General features: G+C 38.2%; 1 protein-coding gene across 4 annotated transcripts in view; it reads left to right on the top strand.

The window, feature by feature from the left end:
• The window catches only part of agtpbp1 (ATP/GTP binding carboxypeptidase 1), a 47,270-nt gene that overhangs the window by 5,343 nt on the left and 22,226 nt on the right, over positions 1-19,701 (top strand). For 3 of the 4 annotated variants that reach the window (XM_079896477.1, XM_079896476.1, XM_079896479.1), the window contains 11 exons: positions 10,512-10,579; positions 10,689-10,752; positions 11,816-11,962; positions 12,144-12,296; positions 12,453-12,546; positions 14,261-14,298; positions 15,658-15,866; positions 15,971-16,148; positions 16,462-16,562; positions 17,454-17,570; positions 18,524-19,017. In XM_079896477.1, coding sequence (XP_079752603.1) covers positions 10,512-10,579; positions 10,689-10,752; positions 11,816-11,962; positions 12,144-12,296; positions 12,453-12,546; positions 14,261-14,298; positions 15,658-15,866; positions 15,971-16,148; positions 16,462-16,562; positions 17,454-17,570; positions 18,524-19,017 — 1,663 coding nt within the window. The remainder of the gene's footprint in view (positions 1-10,511; positions 10,580-10,688; positions 10,753-11,815; positions 11,963-12,143; positions 12,297-12,452; positions 12,547-14,260; positions 14,299-15,657; positions 15,867-15,970; positions 16,149-16,461; positions 16,563-17,453; positions 17,571-18,523; positions 19,018-19,701) is intronic. The other variant, XM_079896478.1, reaches the window with a different exon arrangement.

The following is a 19,701-nucleotide window of genomic DNA, read 5'->3' as shown; positions in this document are numbered from 1 at the left end:
GTGTCTCTTCGGTTACTCCGTGTCCATTGGAGAGTGATTGAAACCAACTCAGCCTGACATGTGTACTCTCCAGCCTTCTGCCATGTCATCAGTTTCTGATTTGCGCAGCACTTTTTATTTATGTGTGTGTGTACATCTACATCTAGGCTGGGATATGTAACAAGTTCATTTGCCGTTAATAGTAGATGGAGCGGCCGTGTCTCGTGCGCGTGTCATTTAAGAGGGATCTTGGCATGCATAACTCAAGTACGCTGATATATTTAACGCTGGCCAAACTCCTTGTTCTTCCCGAGGTGTTGAATTTAGATGTGCTACTGCCTGCTTGACGGCTTCGCTTTTTCATTTGTCAAGTAGTTTTTAACGTTACTCTGCAGTCTTTAGACTGTGACTGTGTTGAGTTGATAGATGCTTCTTTTGTACTTTGTGCTCTAATAATAGAACTGACCAACAAGTGTCATTATTTTAGCAAAGGTTTAGTGCCATTTTTAAGGTCATAAATAAAAGATGAAAATTGTGGGGAGGGAGGGGAAATTATTATTAAATACTTTTGTGGGTTTTTTTTTTCCAATTAAGTCAATATTCAATATCTATGGAAGCTTGTTTCCGCCACTAAATAAAAAATAAAAGGTAATTGCGACTTTTTATCTCACAATTCTGAATTTGTCTCGCAATTCTGACTTTTTTTCTTAGAATTGCATGATATAAACTCGCAATTGCGAATTATAGTAAGAATTGCGTGATATAAAGTTGCAATTGCGAGTTAAAAAGTCAGAATTGCAAGAAAAGAAGATAGAATTGTGAGATATAAAGTCTCAATTATCTTTTAAATTGTTTTAATCTGTTTAAGTTTCCATAAATATCACGTTAATACACTACTGTTCAAAAGTTTAGACCAAAGATTGCAATTATTTGATAAAAATAAGTAATATTGTGAAGTATTAAAATACTGATTTCTATTTGAATATATTGCAAAATGTAATTTATTTAAAGCTGGATTTTCAGCATCATTACTCCAGTCTTCAGTGTCGCATTATCCTTCAGAAATAATTCTAATATGCTGATTTGATGCTCAAGAAACATTTAATATTAATATAAATGTTGAAAACAGTTGTGCTGCTTAATATTTTTGTGAAAAGTGTGATATTGGTTTCAGGATAACTTAATGACTAAAAAGTCCAAAAGATAAATGTCTTTACTGTCACTTTTGATCATTTTAATTAATCCTTTCTTAATAAAAGTATTAATTTAGTTAAAGTCATACTGACCCCAAACCTTTGAATGGTTTATAATAAATAAATAAATACATACATGCATACATAAATGCCACATTAATTCCATGACTAACATAGATTAAGGACAACTATAAGCATAAAATCAAATTTAGTATGTCGAAACTCCATATAATCTGAATTAGGCTACTATTCAAAGAGAAATAATGCAAAACTATGATTCAGCTTTTACTGAGGCAGATCCGCCTCTCTTTTTGCTGAATGCCATACCAAAACATCTCAGCTTTTCAAGGCCTGTGTCATAATAGGCCCTTTAACGCTTAAGTTCCCAGGTCTCTGCCAAGAAGTCAATTCTTCAGTGATGCTATTGGTTAATTAATAAATAATATTATTAATAATATTTCAGGGGGAAAAAACAGGGCTTAGATTAAGCCAGGATTAGGCATTGCTGGTTATTAAAACATTACTGGTTTGCATCTTGAGACAAAACAATTTAAGTGCATGTTGCTTTAAAACAGCTCACACGTGCATTCATTCTGGGACTAGGTTTTAGGCTAACCCTTGTCTGTGAAACTGGGGGTTATGCTAAACTTCTCATTGAACACTCAAGTCTAAACTGAGAACTGGAAAACATACAAGTCTTAGGGCCCTATCATACATCCAGCGCCAGGCATGATGCAAGTGTTTATTGCTAGTTTCAGCCTGACGCAGTTATCATTTTCACATCCTGCGCCACGTTTTTTAAATAGCAAATGCATTTGCGCCCATTTGTGCACCCATGGACTGCTGGGCCATGGACAACAGGGGCTGACTCCGAAATTGCCCCCTATACCCTTAAATCGGGCATTATTTGAGGGCAGAGCCATTTGTAGTGGTGTCCAAAACCATAGTGGATGTTATTGAGTGCACTTATTCAATCCCACATTGCACCGCAATAATGAGTGTACAGCCGATGTACGCACAACAGCTGTCCGAATTCGCTCGCTCTTTTTTTCATTCACTCCTTTAAAGGGATACTTCACCTCTGGGAAGATGAATGTGTATTTAAAATAGGTCATTTAAGTAGAAGAAATGTGAAGAAATTTTTGAATTTGGAGCTTTCTAGACTGAGAAAAGCCAGAAAATGTATTTTTGGCTTATGTGGATGAAAGACAACAACTCCCAGAATGCACTTGCTTCGCTGCCTTAGGAGGCCACGCCTACCGGTAAGAGTGCGTACAGAGAATGTCTAATATGGCCGTAGACGGGCTCTGGTGCGTAGTTAAAAACAACAAGGCTAACTTAGCCTACGTGATGAGTTTGCCAGTGATTTAGAGATCGGCCAAATGTCCGGGATTCGACTTTTGCGTTCTACAGTCGCCATTCATCATGTTTACTGTGGCGAGCAGGACGAGGCTGAGGGCCGCGGGAGAACGGTGCGAGGCCGGTGGCGTCATTACTGAGACGCGCCGGGTCTCGCATCTCTCACGGAGGAGCGGGAATTTTCTTAGCAATGGTAAAACGCACATCAACCGATCACTTGTTTAGCGTTCATGTAAACACTACATTCAGATTCACCAATCGGAATGAATTCAGTTAGATTGAAACAAAAGGTGCATGTGCATGTAAACATGGCGACCGCAGAACGCAAAAGCTGAATCCCGGACATTTTGAACGATCTCGCCCGCCGGACAAGTCCGGGAAAAGGAGGATGGTATAACCCCTACTTACTCAGCTTTCTCCTACTATTCAGCTTTCTCCACAGAACAAGAGCCTGCTAGCTTAGCTTCCAAAGAAAGACGGCTGACACTGTGTACATTCTGTGAGTGAGATCCCACCCTCTATGGGCGGGCTGAAAACATGCGGAACAACGCCATCTACTGGCTGTAGTCTTTAGCCTCTGGCCAGAAAATCCTCCGATGACGCAAAATGACGATTTTTGCGTCATCGGAGGATTTTTTCCAGACAAAAAATACATAAATCTCTTGTCTCAGGGGGATATGAGGGTGGAAAGCATGGTAATTCGAAAATACTACAGGTTTTCTACTAATACAAAGCTTAATGCTAAATCCTGAAGTATCCCTTTAAGTGAACAGTATTAGTGGACTAACGTAGTGAATAGTGATTGAGGGTTTAGGGGGCGATTTAGGATTCAGCCGAGGTGTGTTCAGGTGCATTGTTGGTGCGTTGCTATTTCGAGACAGGGAAGCGCACAAACATGCCAAATATTAAACATAAAAGGATTACAATGTAAAAGATTATTATTGTGTACATAAAGATATGGTGGAATCCGGCTTGTCCCGTAGATGGTCTGTTTGCGCGCTTTAACCTCGCGCACGAGCAGATCCATTTCCTTGCTAGAGAAGCGTTCAGTTTTTCCGCTTGCAATGTAAATAGCGAATCCACCATGGCGCGAGCGCAACTGTCATTTAAAGGGAATGGGAAATGAGACTGTTTGGATTTATGCACGTTACGCCCAAAACGTGCCGACCATTTTTACCGTCGTTAAACTAGCAAAAGTGGATTCGGACATGCCCTAAGTGCGCTTAAGACCATGTGCATAGCTCGTTAAAATAGGGTCCTTAATCTTAAAATCTTAAAATGCAACTCCTCTGGATGGTGATAGTTTAGTTGTCTAGTACACCAGGGTCTGGTTGCATAAACGACTAGTCTTACAAGTTCTTAAAAACAGTTCATAACTGTTTTAAGTTAGTTACATAAAAACGTAGATTGGTCTAATGTGATACTAAAAAGGAAGACTGATTGCCCCTTGACTAATCGCTAGTTAGTCATACTCTTACTTAGAACACAGGCTTAACATAAAGGCAATGTTTATGCAACTGGTTCAAACCAATAGACTAATCTCCTTGAGCAGGGAACTTGTTTAGTTAATAATTCAGTTAAAAACTCAGACATGTTGTGACCAGCCTACATCGAGTATTGTTTTGAATTACTTATAACAAAGACTGTCATGATTGGAGCGTGTAGAAACTACATTTATTAGACAGCTGTTGTCAGGTTTCATTGGTAATTTCAAATATGAAGTTTTAATTCGTAAGCTTGGTGAACAGTTTTGGAGAATTTGATGGTTCCCCTTTCAAAGAGATTGGAGCTGCACTTGTGTATGCCCGAGAGGCGTTTCAAAGATGGCCGCCGAGTGAAATGGGACTTTACTTATCCACCTTATTCCTGAGGACCTTACTGCGTTTTGAATTACGGGTGGCACTTCCTGTTTGGGGAACTTCCATTCAAAAAGGCTGAAACAAATCATTTCAAATCATAAAGTTGCCCTATAAAGCTGATCTGTCAGTTTGACTGGATGAGCTGTCAATTTTCCTTCTTGATTTATTTTCAGACATCATGAGAATAACGTTATACTTGGTATTTTAACGTGACGTGTTATAACAAGAATATCTATGGCAAGAGCTCTTTTCAGTCGCTGCTTTCTTTTCCTTGTGATTATTTTCTTTTTCCCCTTTGCAATCCGCTGTAAAAGTATGAAAAAGGACAACATATACTGCACATTTGTGGTCTTAATTTACAATATATTCCATTAATAATTCACTGGAATGCACAAAGAATCTCTCGTTATTCTCCTCAAATCCTCACGTCTCTTTCCAGGTTTGTTTTCACAGGTAAATGCAATTTATAATCTGTCAAAATGACAGAAATCACTTTGAAATAGTATCACGTAATGCTGAAGTTAATTAACATTTTTGATTAAGGCAACATAAGTTACATAATACAGATATATTACTACATATTACGCGCTTTTGGGATATTTTGGTCTGTTGAAAGTACCTTGTTGATGCTTTTACACTTTTAAATTTCCTTTTAATGTTCAATGGTTGAAGGGTGAGTAGAATAATCTCATTGTGACACTTTTTTAACGTATTGCTTTCATAGAGCGAGCGTTTCACTGATTGTTTACAGCTTAACGGGAGTTACACCCATAATTCGCGGAAAGCGTCATGGGGCGTTAGTGGGGCGTAGGAATAAGGTGGATAATTAGTTTGCATTGAATAGTTAAGTTGCATTTTCTAAATTCTGGGTGGCAGTTGAAAGAGAAAAGTAGAGTTACCATGACAACTGCAGCACATCCTCAAACAACACGGAGGACCGCTTAAGTAACTCTCGTCTCTTTCTCTCTCATTTACTTTTAAGGTTAGTTAAATTCACTAAATTTTATATCAAACTGTTATTTACATGCTTTAATGTCCAACTAATTTGTTTCAATTGATTATTGATTTCATTAATAATTTTAAAGGGATAGTTCGCCCAAAAATGAAAATTCTGTCATTATTTACTTGCACTCATGTCGTTCCAATCCTGCAAGACTTTAGTTCATCTGTGAAACACAAATAAAGATCTTTTTGATGAAATCTGAGAGATCTCTGTCCCTCCATTGACAGGCTACACAACTACCACTTTCAAGGCCCAGAAAGGTATAAAGACATCATTAAAGTAATCCATGTGATTGATGTGATTAATATTTTGTAAATAAAGTGGTAAATTATGTTTTTTTGCGCAAACAAAGCACTCGCGTCACTTCTTAAAACTGAGGTTAAACCACTGGAGTCACATGGACTAACGTTACTTTAATGATGTCTTTCAGGGGCCGTATTCACAAAGCATTTTAAGGCTAAAAGTAGCTCCTAACTGGCGAATTTAGGAGCAACTCCTAAAAATAATGGGCGTGTCACTCCTAACTTTAGGACTCCTAATTTTTTTGACTAAGAGTAATTCACGAAGCGTTTTAGCCCTAAAAGTAGCACCTAAGCCTGGGACAGCTTAAAAGAAGTCGAGAGGACTCCTAACTCACTAAGACCTATTCACAAACCGCTTTTTGTGGCATTTCACGTTGCGATGTTTTGAAATGCGTATGCGGCGCTACAGGAGCTTCCAATCGCGAGGGAACAATTTTGCATTGTAGGCATAACTAGGGATGCAATAACGCCACCAACAACAACCAAAACTAGGCTACTCATTGCATGTAAACTAATTGTAACGTTTCATTGTGAATCAAATTAAAATGTTCTTCTCTTTGCAAACGTAGGCAGAGGCATATAGTGACAGATTAATTCAATAATGTTGCAAAGATATTGCATCAATCCATATGTTTCATTAGGCTACTAGGCTATTTGTTTTGCCTTACTCTTTATTCATTTAGGCTATTTATTCAGTTATTCATCATCTTCCGTCCTTCGCACCATAGCAACGAAGACTCACTCTTAGTTTAGGAGTTGTCATTTTTCTTTACTAAGAGTAGGTCTGAAAGGCGTTGTGAATAACTTTTAAGAGAAAACTCCTAGCTAAAATATTTTAGTGTGATTTAGGAGTACTCCTAGTGGTAAGATAAAATGCTTTGTGAATACGGCCCCAGGGCTCCAGCACCTGATTTGGTAGTGCTGGGGGAAAATGTATCATAAAGTTCACTTAATCATAAAATTACTATTGGTTTGCATTGATAAGTGCAGTTACTTATAATATTGCATGTTTGTTTATTGGAGATTTAAAAGTAAAGCACTGAGCTTGATTTGATATGGAAATAAAATTTCCTTTTATTAACAGCAGTAGTATGCAAAAAACTCATTTTTACAGGGAAAAGTTAAATATTCTACTTATTAAATGTGCCATTGCTCTTCTATTGGATCATACTGAACTGACCAAAAGCATCAGTGATTATAAAAGGAGCTGTGTAATTCAGTCACAATTTGAAGAAAAGTTTTAGTTTTTCATGACATTTACATTTATATTTATTCATTTTCCATTTGAATCCAAAGCGAGGAATACAGCAAGCGATTCATCGTGAAGAGGCAAATAAACACAGGAACTGCTCAAAATGCAAAGTTTCAGACATTGCTCAGAATAGCATCAGCTAAAAAAGGGCTTAAGGGAAAGTGAAAGCATAGTCATGAGACTTTATGACTTCCTACTTTTTCCCATATATTCAAGTGGTGCTCACTGCAGTCAAATGACATCCAGCTCCACCTCTCTGGACGTCTAATGGGGTGGAGGGATAGAGTTGTGGGTAGGATTAGGGTGTGGTTTGATATTCTAGCTCCACCCATCAGGCCCAAATTACATTTGCTCCTCCTCGATGGACGTCTAGCGAGGGTGAGCTAAGACGCAAGCTCCACCCATTTGCTCTGCAGTGAGCAGCCTTTCCATATTAGGGAGTATTAGGGAGTAAGTGTTAGTTTTCCTTCATCTTTAAACTACTAGTTTGCAAAATCGTCACATTAAAAATAGTGAGGTGCTGGAAAAAGTGTGAAGCACTTAAGAAATTCACTCTTAAAATGTTGTACGAACCCTGAGATGAATAATCTAAAAACACAACAATATTTGACTACTTCTGCCACACAACCATGGTTACAGTTAGCATTGCTATTAAATTCATGGTGAATGTTGGTGATTTGTGGGTTAAAAAGCCTTCTATAACTTGTTTGTTCATGGCACAATACTTCTCCTGGTTTCCAGGTCAGGGCTGTTTGATGATCTGTGGTTCATAACCGAATTCTGCCCCAAATGTGAATGCTTCCCACTAGATCTTAAGTGACGATATTAGTTCTGTGGCAAATTCGAACGCTTTCTCTCTGGATCTCCAAACGCTGTGCAGCAACAGAGTCGCGTGATAAAGATTGGCCCGCGAGTAAACCTGTTCTGAGCTTATTACTTTTCTGGGACTTTAAAGTGGTAGTTGCGTAAGCTGTCAATGGAGGGATAGAAATCTCTCAGATTTCATTAAAACAATCTTTGTGCGTGTTCTGAAGATGAACAGTCATTTACGTGAATTACCTGAGTTACTTACTTGAGATACTTAACTGATTTGTTTACCTGAGAGACTTACCTGAGTTCAGCTATTGTTAGGTTTTCTTTCTTTCTTTATTTATTGCATTACTTATTTATTGTGGTTTTGATTAAGTATTTATATGTATTAATATTTATTTCAACATATTTATTAATACTGTGACTTTATGACTCAAAAAGACAACAGAGAGAACTGCTTGAGTAAACACTAACAGGCTCTCACTCACTCACTCGCTCACTCATTCGCTCACTCATATTTATAGTTAAGTTTTTCACTACTTACAGTCCCCCCGATTGCCATGGACCTGTAACAATGTACATATGGGATGTGTGTTACTTTATGTAAATGTATAGGAGCCCAGTTGTGTGATAATATGAGAAATCAATACATCACTTAAATAGTCAGTTATAAGCAAAAAATGGATAAAAGGATCTAATAATCACTAACGATTATCCCCCATAGAATTGCATTTTATTTTATTTTATTTTGAAGCTTGTTTCTGCCACGGAATAAAAATATATATATATATATATATATGTGTATATATATATATATATATATATATATATATATATATATATATATATATACAGTGCCCTCCACAATTATTGGCACCCCTGTTTAAGATGTGGTCGTGGACTTCTAAAAATTCTCCCTTTTTTTTCAACAACATAGAACCCAAATGCAAAAAAAGAGAAAAATCCAGCCTTTCATTTAAGTACATTGGTGGTAAAAAAAAAAAAAAATCACACATTTAGAAAAAAAACAAAACTTGAAATCATGTGTCCCACAATTATTGGCACCCCTAACAATTCCGCTGAAAAATTTAATTGATTTTTTTTTAAATATATTTTTCTGTAGTTGCTAAAGTTGGTCAGGGTATCTAGGAACTTTTAATTAGTAATACATGACCTGTTTCCCTGGGGTATAAATATGACGTGACACAGAGGCCTAATTCTCTTACCCATTTGTCAACATGGCAAAGACAAGAGAACACACCATTCAAGTAAGGCAGATGTGTGTCGACCTTCATAAGTCAGGCAATGGCTACAAGAAAATAGCCACTCGCCTTAACTTGCGCGTATCTACAGTCAGAGGAATCATTAAGAAGTTTAAAACAACTGGAACAGTGACAAACAAGGCTATAAGAGGTCCCAAGTTTATCTTGCCACAACGCACAGAGAGGAGGATGGTAAGAGAAGTAAAAAAAAGTCCTAAGCTCACTGTCACAGAATTGCATCAAAGAGTGGCATCTTGGGGTCACAAAGTCTCCAAAACAACCATCAGACGCTCTCTACATGCCAACAAGCTGTTTGGGAGGCATGCAAGGAAAAAGCCTTTTCTCACTAACACTCACAAACGTAAACGTCTGGAGTTTGCTAAGCGGCACTGGGACTTCAACTGGGATCGTGTGCTTTGGTCAGATGAGACTAAGATTGAGCTTTTTGGCAACAAACACTCTAAGTGGGTCTGGCGTAAAACAAAAGATGAGTATGCCGAAAAGCACCTCATGCCCACCGTGAAGTATGGTGGAGGATCTGTGATGCTGTGGGCCTGTTTCTCTTCCAAAGGCCCTGGGAACCTTGTTAGGGTGCATGGCATTATGAACGCTTTGAACTACCAGGACATTTTAAATAAAAACCTGATGGCCTCTGCCAGAAAGCTGAAGGTGGGTCGTCATTGGGTCTTTCAGCAGGATAATGATCCAAAACATGTGGCAAAATCTACACAAAAATGGTTCACAAACTCAAGGTCCTCCCATGGCCATCTCAGTCCCCAGACCTCAACCCAATCGAAAACCTGTGGGGCGAGCTAAAGAGGAGAGTGCATAAGAGAGGACCCAGGACACTGGATCATCTAGAAAGATTGTCCAAAGAAGAATGGTCAAAGATCCCTCTCTCTGTGTTCTCCAATCTTGTGAAATGTTATAGGAGGAGATTAAGTGCTGTCTTGTTGGCAAAAGGGGGTTGTGCAAAGTATTAACATCAGGGGTGCCAATAATTGTGGGACACATGATTGCAAGGTTTTTTTTTTTTTTCTAAATGTGTGAATTTTTTTTTTTTTTTACCACCAAAGTAATGTACTCTTTTTTTGCATTTGGGTTCTATGTTGTTTTAAAAAAAAAGGAGAATTTTTAGAAGTTCACGACCACATCTTAAACAGGGGTGCCAATAATTGTGGAGGGCACTGTATATATATATATATATATATATATATATATATATATATAGTTGTGACTTTTTATCACAATTCTGACTTTTTTTTTTTTTCTCAGAATTGCAATTACTACTTTATATCTTGGAATTCTGAGGAAAAAGTCAAAATTGCTAGATGTAAATGCGTCATAAAAAAAAAAAAAAAAAAAGTCACAATTACCTTTTTTATTTAAATTGTTTTATTCATTGGTGGAAACAAGCTTCCTTTTTTTTTTTTTAAGAACAACTGTTGAATCATGAATTGTATGTTAACAGAATGTTTTTGTCATGTTTTAGAGAAGACCCGTAAGGAGGTGGGGTCTAAAGGCTCTGGTGGGATGGAGGTCATTCTATCATCTCTCGAGGTACCATCACTCAGAACAACTGACAACTTTATGCTGCCATGAAATCATCACATCTGTTTTATTTTAGCTTAAGTGCTTTTCAGCTGCTAATCTACTTGATTCTTTACAGAATACACGGGATTTGCAGACCAATCTGAACATCCTCGGTATTTTGAACGAACTGTTGACTGTGGGTGAGTTTCAGTGTTGTTATTGTTACCTAAAACTATTAAAAAATGTCAAATAAAATATAATGTAAATCTTGAAACTTAAAAAAAGTGAGAAATATTACCTAGGCAAATAACTGAAATTAAATAAGTTGAAGTACTTAAATTATTTAAACTAAGCGTCGTGACCCACCAAGCTGACAGTCGACCGCCTGTGAGTGCCTGTCGGGCTAGTTTTTGCAGTGTGTTCCACCCGATTGAATCAGCATCAGGCTGTGGGTGAGAGAGATCGCTTTGATTGGTTGTTCAGTTTAGCTAGCGAGTCAGTGCACGTGAATAAAAGCGAAAGTGAATGGAATGAAGAAAGTGATCAGCATGATTGATATTTAAAATGGGAAGCAAGCGCTTGTGCATTTTCATTGTCATCAAAATCGTAGCCATATTTTACATCTGAAAATACAGACAAAGGACACTGTTATATTGACAACATGACTAAGCATTTTGACTATCTTGTTTGTGAACAATGACACAGAGACTTCTCATTTTGATGGCACTGATATGTTCACTGACATAAATACTTTTGAGAGATGAACTAAGGATTTTGAGCAAGTTTCAAGTTTTTTACAGGTAATCCATTGTGTGGTGCTGTCTGTATTCATTGTTTTGAGAAAAAGCACTTACTGGTTTGTAAATCTTAAGGATGATACAAGAAACTTGACTGAGAAAAACTGTAAAATAGCATAATAGTGGCACTTTAAGTGGCACTCTAAAGGTGATGATACATGGGGCAAGATTTTTGAGGGATGATGCTTGGGCACTTTCCCATTGAGAATGTGCAACAAATTTCTATCTGGATACTTTAGATCGGTCGTGGGCCCTGTGTCTCACCTGGTCAACATTGCTCAAAAAGTTGCCCTGTGTATCATCACCTTAAGACTTCCATAAAAGTCCCTTTGTACACTGTCTAGAATCAGCTAAGAAAAGCTGTAATCAGGAGACTTCAGTCAAAACAGTGTGTATCTGAAGGACAGAATGGCTGTGTCAGGTATAGCATAATGTTTGTTTCACTCTGCTGTACTTGTTGTGGTAGGTGGAGGGCGTAGGACCGGGGTGTTTGTGTCTAAGGGAGGAACAGCGATTCTGCTGCAGTTGCTAGTGAGCTCCAGCAAAGACCCTCCTGCCAATGAGGAGCTAATGATTCTCATTCATTCTCTACTGGTCAAGGTTGGCCCGAAAGGTACAAAAGACAAAAAATTCACTTGTTTTAGCTTTGCTAGTAACCTAAAATCAGAATACACAATATTTTGGTACAATCCAAACAACATCTTTTAAGTCTACAGTTATTATTTATCTATTTGAATCTGTTGAAGTTTGATTAAGATGTCAGAAATTGCAGTGAACAAATGAACAATTTCCAGTGACATCACTTCCTTATTCAGACAAGAAGTTTGGTGTTAAAGCGCGTCTGAACGGGGCTCTGAATGTGACTGTGAATCTAGTGAAACATAATCTGCACAACTACAAGCTGTTGTTGCCATGCCTGCAGGTGCTTCGGGTCTACTCAAGCAACTGTAAGTTCACTCGCATTACATTTGATGTTCTCTGTAGTAAATTTACAATAAGAAATCCCTTTGCTAATATGAAAAAATGTGATTTGGTCACTGATAAATTTTGCATCACTACAGTAGGACATTAGTGAACCTCAAGATTTTCTGTCTTTTTTGTAGTGGTAAATGCAGTGTCGCTGGGAAGGAGTGGCGCTTTGGAGATCATGTTCGATATTATTGGACCCTTTAGCAAAAAGAGCACCACTCTACTAAAGTATGTAGAGTGTGTTCATTTTCACCTGATCTGAGAAAGATATAATGCACATTCCCTATATGTCGGTCTCATCGACGTTTTGTCGAAATGCCGACTCTAGGGGTTGCTCCTGGGAGCCCCAAACACCTCTGATGTATTCAGAAAAAGGCCAATGGAATTGGCAAATGATATTTGCATGTCCAGCCACTCCCCTGGTGTAAAAGAGGGGTCTGGGCTGCTTAACTCATTCAGCTTTGTTCTTCGGAGCCAATCAGTGGTCTCTCTCTCTCCTCGCACACACAGATAAGTGGAGAGAGTTCCCCTTGAGCGCATCATTCAAGCATGCCTTTTTGTCCATGTCCTTCTGGGAGCAGTAGATTTACGTCTCCCTCAGATGGCAATGCTTACTGTCCTGAATGGTTCTGTCCTCACTGTGAGGAAATGGCCATGGGCACGCTGCACTTGCGGCTCTCGTTCTTTTTCAAGAGACCAAGAGTCACCAAGAGTTTCCCGTCTTGGTCCTTCTACCTCTGGGTACGAATCCTCTGCAATTCCCATGGGACTCCCATTCCTCTGCACACTCATGTCCTCCAGATGAGTTTCTGGATGAGTTTGGCGGCTCACCCCAGTGTGAGCTTAATTTCTCATTCGGGGCTGGCGAGGAATATGAATTATCAATTGCAGCATTAGAGGGTGGGCTTGCACCTTTAGAAGCTGAAGACTCACCTGAGCCTCCACCCTCGGGTGTGACGAGTGACGACTCGGTCTGAGGCAGATGCTGAGTTGGCGGCCGTGCTTTCCCGGGCCGCAGCAAGCATTAGGCTGGAGTGGCTTCCAAGCGCTCGTGGCTGGACGATGGATTCTTGGAGTCTGAGCGTAAACTGCCCCAGTTCCTTCCTTCCTGGAGGTGCATGAAGAGCTGGTGAAATTGTGGAAAGCACATTTTTCTGCTAGAGCACAGTACACCAGCTCCTCTGTCTTCACCACCCTAAGTTTACCTTGTCTCTCGAGGACTTACAACAACGCTGGCCAGGCCGCCTCCGCCCTGCATGTTATGCCGATCCTGCAAGTCTACCAAGCCAAAGTGTTGAGAGATCTGCACAAGTGGGGTCCCGATACAGAGATGATGCAAGAACTGCAATCGGTGACTGACTACGCCTTGCGAGCTATAATTCTGGGCGAGCTATAATTCTGGGCTATGGCTATGGCTCTGTGTCGGGCGATGTCAACACTAATGGTCCAGGAGTGGCACCTATGGCTTAACCTGATGGAGATGAGGGATGCAGAAAAAGCACTGCCCACCCGTCAACAGGCTACTAAGAACCCTTCGGAAGGCTTCAAAGCGAACCAGAGATGGATGACCCAGGAGAGGAGAGGCCGCTGATCTGCTCGCCTTAGGATTGTGGACAATTCTCACTCCCAATGGAGGGATGCGAGGAGAGCATTTTTCTTTGGCCATACAACACCAGGCAAGCACGCCGGCCCTTTTTTATACCCGGATGCCCGGGGAGTGGCTGGACATGCAAATTTCAGTCGCCAATGCCATTAAACTTTTCTGAATACGTCAGAGGTGTTTTTGGGGCTCCCAAGAGCAACCCCTAGTGTTGGTATATCAACACATAACAGAGGTTACAATAGTAACCAAGACGTTTTGTCTAATTGTTACAAGAATGATATTGATCATTGATTTATAGAATTTTTTTTTTATTCATTTATTTGGTTTTTTCCATCTCAGGGTGGCCTTGGACACACTGGCAGCATTACTGAAGTCTGGTAAGATGCCTCCTTGGATGATTCTCACAAAAAAGAACAATATCAACATTATACACCAAAAAAAAGAAAAAGAAACCCAAATTACATGACTTGTGTATGACTTTATTCCCATAATAGTTTTGCACATTTTTATCACAATAAATAAAAATCTAATTTTCATTACTGTAAAAATAACATTATATAAATGTAAATTATAAAATTATATAATTTAAATTGTGACGTATTTATAAATTGTAGTAGTTTGTTTTACTACGATGAAGTTACGCATTACAGTAATGAGAATAATAGGAATATTAGAAATATTAGCAAAGAATGAAAATATTACAGATTTATCTCCTGATTTATACTTAAATTGTTAACCTTTTTGCACCACAGTTATGCATTTAATATAATATAATATATGAATACTATTTTATATATATATATATATACATATTTTTATATATATATACCATGGTCTATCTGAATACTCGATTCTGATTGGCTGGAAGGTGAAGCAATAAAACCGTTTAATGCACAAGTCAATTTAATCACTGTGCCATATTAATGCACTGTTTTCATTGAAGCCTCACACAAGCGTACGTCACTCGCACACAAAATCAGCGATCACACTGCGCACACACACAAACGTTCAGGAGCACAGAAACTTATCAACGCTGTCCTGCGACTTTTACTAAAAAAAATCTCCACTACCATGTTATATTTCTCAGCAACGAGGGAGTAACATTGCTAATTTTTAAGTAATTAAACTCACAGCTTTGTTGTTAATAGAGAGAGATGCTGAACAGATACAGGTAATTCACACACGCATCTCTCTCTCTCTCTCTCTCTCTCGCTCTCTCTTGATAATTAATTAAAATAAATGCTATAATTCATTCATTCAAATATCAGTCAATTATTGCACTGCAAATATTGACACCTTTAAGTTGTCAATGCTGACAATTTAAATGACTATGGTAAAATATTTGAATGCACCGCTAGCTGTGAATTATCACTTACATGTAGTAATGTTGTGAAAAATATTACAAATTTAAAAAAGATGTTTTCTGTTTTACTAAATTCTAACATTTTTAAAATCTATTCCTGCGATGCAAAGCTGAATTTTCAGCATCATTACTCCAGAAAGCTGTTATGCTTCTTAATATTTTTGTGGAAACTGATATAAAATGTTCACGATTCTTTAATGAATAGGAAGTTCAAAAGTACAGCATTTATTTAACTTAAAAAAATTGTAACATTATAAATGACTTTACTGTAACTTTTGACCAACTTAATGCAATCATTGCTGAATAAAAGCATTCATTACACACACACACTTCCACTACATTACAAATTATCTCTCGTGTGTGTGCTCTTTAGGAATGAATGCCCGTCGGGCGGTGGACAGAGGATATCTTCCCACACTACTTGCAATCTACCAAGATTGGCATCGCAATGACACACGTCACCGCCATGTGGTCATCCGCAAGAGCATCCTGGGATGCATCAAAAACATCACTAACATTAAGCTTGGCAGGAAGGCCTTCATAGACGCCGGTGGGATGAGGATCCTTTATAACGCATCCACTGTATGAAAGTTTTAGATTAAGTTTTTTACTTTACTTTTTATATCATTGAAATGTGCCAAACAGCTTTTCCACAGTATACATATATATTACTGTGATGTGTTCAGGAGTGCCTGCCCGTCCGGACACTAGATCCACTGGTCAATACCTCCAGCCTAATTATGAGGAAGTGCTTTCCAAAGAACCGCCTACCACTGCCTACCATTAAAAGTGTCTTTCTCCACCCGCTGCCACACGTACCAGCTGGTGGACCGGTGGCGCAGCTGTACAACCAGCCGCCAGGAGGTAAAACACACTCACAGGTGTCAGAGGGCTGGTGTTTTTATTGGTCTTGGTGCATGATAATTCTGATGCACTATATTTATTGTCTTTACTGTTGTTATTGTGGATGATTTATTAATCCTCAATGGATAAAGAAAAAAGTCCTGTCCATTAAAAAAAAAAAAAAATCTAAATATGTCAGCTTACAGAAGTAAAATTGGTTGCAAATGCTTTTTCTTGCCCCATCTAATATTAGCTTATAGCACTGCATAAAGTGTCAGTGTTGTTTGTTTGGTGTGGCATCATTGGTAAGAGATCCCTCTGTCTTCTGTGTTAGTGGATGATGTAGTTGATGAGAGCGATGAGAATGAAGCTACGGAGGTCGACACAGAAAATGACACGGAAAATGAGGAGGATGAAACCGGTCTCAAAACACAGGTAACAGTGGTCTCATTAAACTTCACTGAGATTCTAGTGATCAAACGATATGGGTCCTTTAATAGCTGATACCAATATGTAGAGAACAGGGTGACTGATGGCAATTATAATGTGATTCCATCTAATATTTATATGGGTCAAATGTTACGTTTCCCCTGTTATATTTTGCAATTTTTTCACCCTGATTCTGATTATTATTATAATGAAATAATATATATATATTTTTTTTTTTTGTTGAGATTTTCTTTTTATTATTATTCAAATTTTTAGGTGAACATGATCCAAGCTTTTTTTGTGTGGTTCACAGATACATTACAAATAGTTTAACAATATCGAATGAGATTAGTGTTATTTTAGTATTATTTATATACTGTTGTAGTATTTATTAATATTCTGAATTAGCTTTTATTATTATGTTTTTAAATTTTTGTTAATTAATTTAAATTTCTTTTGAGATTCACCCTTATCAAATCACTTTGTGAATTATTTATTTATTTATAAATTACAATTATTCAATAATTTATAAATAATAAATGAATAATAATAATAAATTACTTTTTGGTATCATTTAAAGTAATTAAAGCAATTTTATTTTACATTTTAGTAACTTTGTTATGAGCTTTTTTATTTAGTATTATTTCAGTTTAAGTTTTAGGTATTTTTTTACTTGAATTTACAGTATTTATTTGAGATAGTTGCCCAGGCAACATTTCTAATTTTCATTTAAGTTTAAGGTTTTCATCTAATATTTACATATCATCATGTTAACGTAATTCTATCCAATGAATACTTGTCTCTACTCTTTGTCCTAAATGGGGGTTCAGAATATTTGTAAATGAGTGATCAAAGTTCTGGAATATTGATGTTGATCAGGTTTGTTATGCACTACAGAATGATGACATAGAGACCGATATCAACAAACTGCGGCCCAGACAGATCAACATGCGTCCGTTTGATGAGCTCAGAGTCTACGAGCATTTCTGTCGGGAATTCACAGAGAATTTTGAGGTGAGGACATTTCTGATTAACTGGTGAAAGGTCAATAAAAATGCATATAAATTAAAAATTAATCTGATTACAAAAAGCAGACACAAAAATACTTGCCCTAAATGGTTTTAAGAACTTAAGTTAATTTTGCTCATCTAAGGGAGCTTTGCTTTTTATTTATCCATAGCACAATTATTATTTTTTGTTGCATTAACTTCTTAAAATGAAACTCAAGTCTGTCAGTGCTTTTCGGACCTGTAGATTTGTTTTGAAATGGGGACTTAAATTGTTACAATATAGCATTTTCTTCTTGGTTCGGTTCGCTTTCACAAGGCAATATTTCAAAGATGTTTCCTCTGCATCATTCATCAAGATGGACTGGCAAGTTCGCTCCGTGATTCATCTTTAGAAGGCAATAAACATGAGAAGTGTTCAATAAACAAATAATAATAAAGAATTTCAGTCATCATTCAAGATAGTACAAGCTAGAACAGGGAGAGACATTCCTGCTCTAACTGATAAAAAATATATATAAAACTGAATGCAGTTAGAGCGGGAATCAAGGCTTCGTCAGGACAGCATTCTTGCAATGCATGGTGAAGAGCAATTACAAAACAATTTAAGATGTAGAGGCGCTTTTTTGTTTTTTAACTGCGATAATGTGCTCACTCACAGAATCAGACACTGCTGTTTATTATATTGCACATTTCTTGTTATGAATTATGATGTCACTTGGTTTGTTGGTCCGTTGTGTTGGATTAATTTCTCACCTCGACCAAACCGCTTTTGTTTCATTTTCATTCGTTTTCAATGGGGCCGAGACCACGTCGTTCAGGCGATCTCAAAGCGATTGTTTTGGTGCGAAATGAATGTCATGTTAATTTATGCCTAAACAAACCAAACTAATGGAGAAAACTCACCAGATTTCAAAACAAACACTCCAAACGAGATCACTGTTTCTGTTTTGTTCTCAGGAAAATGACTTTGAAAGCCCCAGATCTTTAATTCCTTTATCAAGCGTCAATCTAGAGCTTCATCATGGTCCCATTATCATTCCCACCACGCCGACATCCTTGGGGCCTCAAAACAGATGTTCTCCGCAGGGAGACGTTCTGCTGCCCAACTCAGATAGATCATCTCTGGAGCTGGACAGCATCTCTATATCAAAAAACCCAGACGGCAAATCGGACTGCGATCTGGTCTATAGTTTGGGTCGTCTGGTTCTAGATGGTGGCGTGAATGGAGGCTCTGTGGATGGGTCTCAGGAGGAGGGCGGGGAACAAGCGGATCTCGAAGTTCCAGATACAGCGGCACTGCTGCCACTGCATGACCCTGACCTCTACCTGGAGATGGTGAAGAGTACACGCTCAGTGCCTGCCTACACAGAGGTGGCATACCCAGATTACTTTGGGCATGTGGCACTCAACCTCCGCGAGCCCATTCTAGAGAGGGTTTATGGTGTGCAAAGGTACTGAACAAATGTTTTACTTTTTTTGCTGTGAAATATAGTACTTGAAAGGGTAAACAAAACCTCAAATTTCTATGTAATTCTGTTAAGATATTCCAAACCCGTTGGAGTGGAGCACAAAAGGAGATGTTCAGCCGAACGTTCACGCTGCTCTTTTCCATACAGCAAAAGCCAGGGACTGTCAAGCAAGCTCCAAAAACACCATAAAAGCATGATTAAAGTGTCTTGTGGACTATATTCCAAATCTTCTGAAGACATACGAAAGTTTTATGTGATGATCAAACCGAAAATTTAAGTTATCAACTTAAGGGATATTTCACTGCTGGAAAGATGAATGTTTATTTAAAGGGGGGGTGAAATGCTATTTCATGCATACTGAGTTTTTTACACTGGTAAAGAGTTGGATTCCCATGCTAAACATGGACAAAGTTTCAAAAACTAAGTTGTACGTTTGAAGGAGTATTTTTGTTCCAAAAATACTCCTTCCGGTTTGTCACAAGTTTCGGAAAGTTTTTTTCGAGTATGGCTCTGTCTTACGTAAGATAGGGCGGAATTTCCTTATATGGGTCCTAAGGGCACTTCTCCGGTAAGATCGCGGCCGCGCGCGCACTCGTAGACCAGAGCAAGACAGTGAAAGCAGTTCGCCATCAAAGCGCCCTGCCCGGCTTTTGGGAAGTCAATGTC

This window comes from Squalius cephalus, assembly GCF_949319135.1.
Source record: "Squalius cephalus genome assembly, chromosome: 16".
Lineage (NCBI taxonomy): Eukaryota > Metazoa > Chordata > Actinopteri > Cypriniformes > Leuciscidae > Squalius > Squalius cephalus.
Note: the sequence above shows the minus strand (reverse complement) of the source record. Positions and strands in the feature narration are given on the sequence as shown.